Here is a 7,651-nt window from a genome sequence, read left to right as displayed (position 1 = left end):
ATTTATCACTTTAACCCACCCAAAATATCATACTACTTTATCATATCCTTTTTGAGATGAATATATGGGAACCTCGACCTGATTATTAATTATCCACATTTATTTGACATGATGTGGACATGCATGAGCATAATAAACAAGTCTATATATTATAGATTTATAGGCATAGCTCAACAAAGTGTGAATTGGGGTGTGGAAATGGTGAAATTCTAAATCAGGTACCTATTAATTAAAAGGTGATTGACCTATATGGAACACAATCATGCATCTCAACTATTTCGAAGTACGATACAAAACCATAAAAGCAGACAAAGACCTTGGGTTTAAAGTGAAAAGGACATAATGAGTGACCTCAATCAGGTTTGGCTAAAAAAAAAAATTTTAACCAACAATTAACGAAAGATGTAAATTCTTATAAAAATGATATATAATAAAATACAATAATATTGTTTGATTTATGTAATTTACCTAACAAAATAAAGCTTTGTTATTCTGTTGTATAAATGTTTGGCAAAATTATTTTTTTAGTTTACAGGAGAATCTAGATTTTCAAGTGGGAAAAGTAGATATCATGTGAGAAATTAAAGCCAATTTGCTGGCTAAACTTTTCTCTGGCTTTAGACTTCCCTTGATAGATGACTGGATGTACCTTTAATTTGTCTATAAATATTTTCTTTTTAATGGTTTTTATAGAGCATAGATCCTGTTTTGGCCATGTGCTAGCTACTCTACCCTACTTAACCACAGGAATAATTAGGATAATTTCAGTAAATGTTAACTTAAATTAGAGCCTATCATTCTATCTAGTGCTTATAAAGTTTGTAATTTATAATTTATTTTAGTTTTTATAAAAAAAGAAAAAGAAAGTATGCTAGCCCTGGTAAAGAAAAAGGTGAGAGGTAGACCCATTAGTGTGTTTATGTTTGGGGATTGGTAATTGACAGTGGCTTTAAATATAGTGTCAAATCTTTTATAAAGATGAGTTGATTTCTAATATACTAGTTACTTTCTCTTGGATGTATGTAAGGACTTTTAGAAATTAATTGTTTTTTTTTTCTATGGAGTTAATATGTTGTGTTTTTTTTTTAATAAAGAGTGATGAAATTTACTTAAGCCGGAAAAAAAAAAGTAAAACAATTGCAATATAATAAAATTATACATATTATCAAGATACATGTTGATTTGCAAGTTGTCAAAGTTTTGATGGAAAAATGCTTGGGGGGTATCTAATATTGTGATCATACATATTTCATTTTTTGCAAATTATAAATGTAAAGGTCTCATAAATTTCGTTTGAGAGTGTCTTCATTAGTAGTTGAATACTTTGCCTAGCTTCTATTCTTTTAAGTTATTTTGGCCTACCAAGCTTTCATATATAGAACGTAAGAAATAAATCAAATAATAATGTCTAGGGTTTTTTCTTTTCACATATTTACCGGGCAAACCACGTGAATTTAGGGGCAGATCTTTGTTTTGACAATGGCCCCCTCAAATTTTTTAGAAAAGAATTAGTAGTTTTGTTACACTAGTATTAGTTGTTCAATTAGTTGATGTTTTTGGTTTTCTAACTCAAGTATCTTAGAGTATTTAGGTTTAAATTCATCTTAATTATAATAACGGTAATGCTAAAGAGAAAAAAAAGGCCAAAACTTATCTTATTTAACATTCATTAATACTAAATAAAATAAATTTTGACTATTTTTAGCTAATTTATTTTGGTAACCAAACATTTTCATTGTAATAATATACAACATATTAGATTAATTAGCTGAAATAAATTTAGATAATTGGACTTTTTAAATTTTGACTAACTAAAACACTCAATTAAATAAACACAACCACAAAACCCATCCAAACTTTCATAAACCTTTTAAATTCTTAATTTTGTAAACTTTTTCTTGGGGTATAATATGCTGAAGATGCCACCAAAATAAAGTGTATCAGTAAGAACTTTGATACTTAAATATAACAATATACTGAAGTATAATTACCCCACAAGAATTACAAGGATCAACAAGAGAAACAAATCAATTTCTAGTTACCCTAAATACCCCTCCTCTCTTCCTTTTTCTCTCAAAAAAAAGAGAAAAGAAGAAAAAAAGAAGTGTTCATAATTTACTATCAAGAGAAAATCCAATTGTCAACTAGAACTAAAATTACAATGGGATGGGAAAAATATTAAAGTTACATACATGGACGCTATAATATAATTTATCTTTATCCAGGCCAAAATAAATTTCCTTGCCTATAAAACAATGACTTGATCTCGAGCTGTGAAAATCTCCTATCAGTGACTTCTCAAAAAGAATTGGCACTAAACCAGGGCAATCGGACATTCAGCTAAAACATTTGAGAATAAAAAATAACATTATCTATATCCATCAACATCAAATCTGGTTTTACAGACAAACTGATAGTACTCTTCCTGTCCATAAAGTTCCCTGCAATAACAAACAATGCAACATCGTAAGAAAAACCAGAAGAAAGCTGTCATGTACTCTGTGTGTTTGTCTAACCCAAAAACAAAGACAGATTTGTTTCCATGTTTCCAGTTTCCACCCTTTCTCGGAAGCTAGCAGCTAATAGCTAGCAAGGACGATTTTCAGCAATCTTGGTAAGCCCAGAGTTTGCCTAGAACCTTGTTTTATAGGAAAGTTTTCAAGTATACCGGTACACCGGTGTTTCAGTAATTTTTAACCGTTGATCTTAATTATACACAACATACATATAAAATATAAAGATTTCTTAAATAAATTATAATAATGTCTTGGAATTTTAATAATATAAAGTACAAAACTACAAACTAATTTTTTTTAGGTGGAATCTATCATGTCTAGGCTTCATGGCTATGGTGGCTAAACAGCTTCAGCAATATTTAAAAAGTATTACTAAAATTAAAGTAACACGTTTATACATTTATCACCTTTCATTTTTATTTTTCAAATTAAAAAGCATTGTTAAACAATAAAAAAACACTATTTTAATTTTACCAACACTTTTTAAAGTGTGGCTAAAATTGTGCGGTCGCCATAACTATAAATACCATAACTTGCACCTTTTTTATTTGTTTTAATGTCTTTTTCAATTATATGAAGTATTTTAGATAATTTTTATATTAATAATTAATGATACACATTATTTCAAGAAAATAGGCAGAGAATAAAACATCAACACGCAGTCATATTTGAATGTGTCTAGGGGTGTCCGGAAAAATATTTTTTTAATTAAGATACAATTGGACACGAAAGACACATGTATCATATGAGTGTCGTATCTGAAATGTCTCAGACATATATTTGCAAATGACACTTGTTGAAAAGACACAGAAATCTGATAGAGTCATAAATTGTACAAAAGTATGGTTCAGAAGCCAATCGGCATGAAAACAAGAAATAAAAAGAAAAGTAAACTTACGCTAGATCTGCCATAGACTCTGACTTGTTCACAGCCTTCCCTTCAGGGAACTCTAGGCAAGAATAATGCATTATCATTTCCTTTATTGTTTGCTTGGTACTTTTCAGATCATTATCCCACAAGATGCACTGAAATCAAGAACAACATTTTATAGTTAATAGCATGATACACACAAGCTCAAAACCATCCACCAATATGAGAATTTGTAAAACCATTTCTCTAAAATGAAAACTCCACAAGGCAAATAGAATAACACCACGAAGTCTTAAAACTACATATACATAACACAATCACTCTTCTCAAGGAAAATAATAGAAGGTTCCCAAGTGTGTAATTGTGGATAATATAGAACAAAGAAACAACATTACCTTCCGGAGATACTCTCTTTTCACATCTTCATAAGGAAGTTCTCCTTCAGGCAAAAATACGGAAGCATTCCAGAGAGCACCTCGAGCAACCATCACTGATGCGGCACCTTATGCAAAGTCATACTTAAAAAATTTAATATGAATGAACAAGTAGTGAGTTTATAATGACAGAAATAAATACAAATAAAAATTGTTACATGTTATAAACAAAACGTGGTAAACAATAGGAAAGGAATTTCCCAAGAAAATTAGATTAAAAAAAGTTACTTTCTCAAGGCTTTCTATGAAATACGGGGGACACCCAAACCTTCAAATTCTTTGTACCAAAATTTTAAAATATTTGGTCCTCTCCCAGAACTTTTATGCTTGTAGTGTGAAATACCTAAGCTATTAAGTCTGATGTTCAGCCAAACCATCTACAAAAGGCTTAATTGTCCAATTGCATCCTTTTCTTCTAGGGATAATTACAATTTACCCCCTATAAGCTTTACCCCATTTATATTTTAGCCCCCTGAACTTTGCAAATACGCAAATGAATCCCTGGGCCTTTCATAAATGCGCCACTAAACCTTGTTAACAATATATGGAAAACTGAAAATTGCCAATATGATCAATCTGCATGTATGGGAAAGCTGAGGGAGTTCTTTCTTTGCACATTTTTAAAGTCCACGCACGAAAGAGCACCTAACATAAAGTGCAATCAACCTTTTTTTTAATTAATTCCTATTTTTTCTTTTTTCTTTTTCTTCTTTTTCATGTCATACCAGAGTTTTTTCGTAACTAAGTCAAAGAAAATGCCTTTTCATCCTTTGTAGGAAGTGGCTAGCTCCACCACTATGTGAAATCAAGGATGGGATCTAGTCTAATAAAACAGCTGAAAAATAGTCAACTTTTTATGAATTCATTTCAGCTACCTGTAGCAGATTTGATACGCTGGATATCGTTGTACTCAAATACATCACCATTTGCTATAACTGGAATAGATAATGCTGACACAATATCAGCAATTTCACTCCACTTAGCAGGATCCCTGGGCCTATCTGGGACTTTTCTGTAAATAGATTAAAAGAAAAAATAAGGTATAAGGCATCTTTAGTGCAAACAAAGATAAATTGATTGTCATATTTGTTTCCTCATCAAATTGTGCATTTGTGGTGTGTTTGCTTTTAATTGTTAGCACATATGTCCTATGTCACTTTTGAAATTTTAAAGCATCACAATTTCCATTATAAAATATCCCCACATTGTAAAGCATCACAATTTCCATTATAACAAACTAGATAATTCTGGTTGTCTTGGTTGTTGAGTGATTAAGAATGATAACTTTCTTAGTTCGTGTTTTGGAGGGAAAGGGAGGGAAGAGAAGGGAATTAAGAGTAAAATGGACTCCACTTTACTCTTCAAGCCCTCACTTCGTCTCCTTCCACTACAAAATTCCAAATCACAAACATATCCTCAGACATTATATAGGCAGGTAGAGGTTCCCAAAGGAAACAAATGGTTTACCTTCCATGGACAGCAAGAGCAGAAACACCAGTTTTCTCAATTCGCCTGGCCAGTTCCACCGTGTCATTGGGTGATTTTAGAAGTCGAATCTTACAGGTTACTGGTGTGCTCAAATTCCTCCTTAATGTCGTCAAGATCTGGTTTGTAAAGAGGATGGATTTTTTAAAACAAAAATTTGCAGAATTACAATTAGAACAACTATAGATTACAAAGACTTACATCATGAATAAGATCTGGTTTGGACAACAGGGCAGAACCCATGCCACCATGGACAGAAAATGACTTTGGGCAACCCATGTTAACATCTATTGCAGCAACATCCTTAGCGCTGCATCCCACACCCAAGAAACTTAAGTAAACATAAAAAAGTAAGACGATGAAAAATAATGTTATTTCTTCCTTTTATCATTTGTTGGATGTTAGAAAAGACACATGTTGATCTAGTTTAGCATGTTCCAAATGAAAATATAATCTACTTCAACTTAGAAATTTACGCATTTTCAGATGATATATTAGGAATTGGTAGAGATAAAATATCTTCCTCCTACAAATCATGCAATAATTAAGATTGCAATGCTTTAATATGATATATGATTATATGAACACAATTTCATTTCCATATAAATGTATAATAGGACTAGTAGACAACATAAAGAGCCAATAGCAATAATCAATTATTTCCTTTAAAAAAGATCAAAGAAAAACTTTTCTTTCTTTTGATTTTTTTTATTTTTATCAACTTCAGTACCAAGAATAAGAAATCCACAGGTACCATTAACTTACACTAATTGTGCAGCAGATAAGGCCCTCACAGCATCGGAAGTCCCTATTTGAAAAACAACCCGATTTCTTTCTTGATCACAGGTTCTAAAAACAACACCTTCTGTACCCTTCTCCACAAAATCAGTGGTTCCAATGAGTTCTGATCAAGAAGATAAAGGAAAACCAAACTAAATGAGTGCATGATTGGATATCCACAAATCTTTTGCATAACTTTGTAGCCAAAATAAAAATCAATAAATAAAAGCTCTATGAACATTAATATGGAAATATGGAAAAAAGAAATCAAAATATTCAACGATCAGTTATCATCCAAAAAAATAAAAAACCAGAAATGAAAAGTAACCAAAACCCAACAAAGGGCGAAAGCGCTGGGTTGCCGTTATTGTATTTGCTATCAGTTATAAAATATTGATTCAAATGGAATACATAGGGAAATGGCAGGCCTCAAATCATTCTATTTGTTAGTGACTTAGTACACATATATAGTGATGATAAACTGTGCAAGAACAAAAAACAAAAAGTATTGCCAGTCCCAGATGTATGATATGAACAAAAAACAGTCTTCAAAATTCTAATCGTGATACTCATTTCGTAAAAGCTTTCCCTCAAATCTACATGACTACAAAATGTACTTCATATGCTACAACCTTCCATATTCAACAATCAAATGTTCATGCATTTAAAAGAGAATAAAAAAAATTTACACTTCTGCCGTGTTCTCATTCGTTTAAAACCTTCTACACTATGTTCTAGAAACTTAGATGTACAAAAAATAACCGCAATTTTCAAGTACCAAAATAATTCCAAACTGATGAAATGATGCGAAAGTCAAAGATTAATTGATGTACCATTGACTCGTCGTTCACACTTGAGGATCTTATGATCAATGATTTCCTCACCATAAGTGATATCTGCACCATATTGAGCAGCTAGTAATCTTAATGGAAGAGTGCCCTAACAGTAATTAATTGATTAATCAATTAATTAATTAATTATAATGATAATTAATTTATATTATAGGTAATGAGAGAGAAGGAAGGGAAACTCACGACGCGAACCATGGGAGCAAGAACGAGTTTGTTGTTGTAATCCATCAAAACCTGACCTTTTTTGCGGCTTCCGTGATGCTCGGAGCTCTCAAGTCTTAATCGGATGAAGGGAGGGAGAAATTCAAGACCCCCAACAAACAATGGATTTACCGTTTTCTTTTTATTTTTGGGTCGGGGGCAGAAGATGAGTACAAACTAAAACACAAGGGGAGAGAAAATAATGTTAGGGCCCAGCCCATGTTTCTGTATTCGGGGCGAAAACGGGCCGAGGCGAACCGAACTTTAACTTTGACAAGTCTGGTTTATGTTGTAAATAAATGGTCCAAACTTAAAATCCAAAAAGCTTACGAGCCTATTTTGTGAATTACAATTCAAGACAATAAACTTAAAATATTTTAAATTGACGTTAAATACATTCTAAAATTTATAATAAATAATTCGTAAAGCATAATTCATTTATATATCAATTATTAATCGCATATCATAATTGTACTTACAATTCATAAGTTTTTTTTGAACAAATTACAATCC

The 7,651-nt window shown here is 31.6% G+C and overlaps 1 protein-coding gene across 1 annotated transcript; it reads right to left on the bottom strand.

The window, feature by feature from the left end:
* LOC107623418 (tRNA-dihydrouridine(20) synthase [NAD(P)+]-like) lies at positions 1,934 to 7,281 on the bottom strand. Its single transcript, XM_016325666.2, has 9 exons — positions 7,121 to 7,281; positions 6,920 to 7,025; positions 6,072 to 6,210; positions 5,508 to 5,616; positions 5,289 to 5,425; positions 4,697 to 4,833; positions 3,783 to 3,889; positions 3,415 to 3,542; positions 1,934 to 2,441 (listed from the first exon to the last, which is right to left on the bottom strand). The coding sequence occupies exons 1-9, from the start codon at positions 7,163 to 7,165 to the stop codon at positions 2,369 to 2,371; spliced, it is 981 nt and encodes a 326-aa protein (XP_016181152.1). The 5' UTR covers positions 7,166 to 7,281; the 3' UTR covers positions 1,934 to 2,368.

The sequence above is a fragment of the Arachis ipaensis genome, chromosome B10 (assembly GCF_000816755.2).
Source record: "Arachis ipaensis cultivar K30076 chromosome B10, Araip1.1, whole genome shotgun sequence".
Lineage (NCBI taxonomy): Eukaryota > Viridiplantae > Streptophyta > Magnoliopsida > Fabales > Fabaceae > Arachis > Arachis ipaensis.
This window is presented reverse-complemented; position numbering and strand designations above follow the sequence as displayed.

What these genes read in the sequence shown, in the direction of transcription:
- LOC107623418 (XM_016325666.2), bottom strand. Translation starts at nt 7,165, where the DNA reads ATGGATTACAACAACAAACTCGTTCTTGCTCCCATGGTTCGCGTC. An exon ending in TTGCTCCCATGGTTCGCGTC is followed by an intron (nt 7,026 to 7,120) that starts GTGAGTTTCCCT and finishes AATTACTGTTAG; the next exon opens with GGCACTCTTCCATTAAGATT. An exon ending in GAGTCTATGGCAGATCTAGC is followed by an intron (nt 2,442 to 3,414) that starts GTAAGTTTACTT and finishes TTGTTATTGCAG; the next exon opens with GGAACTTTATGGACAGGAAG.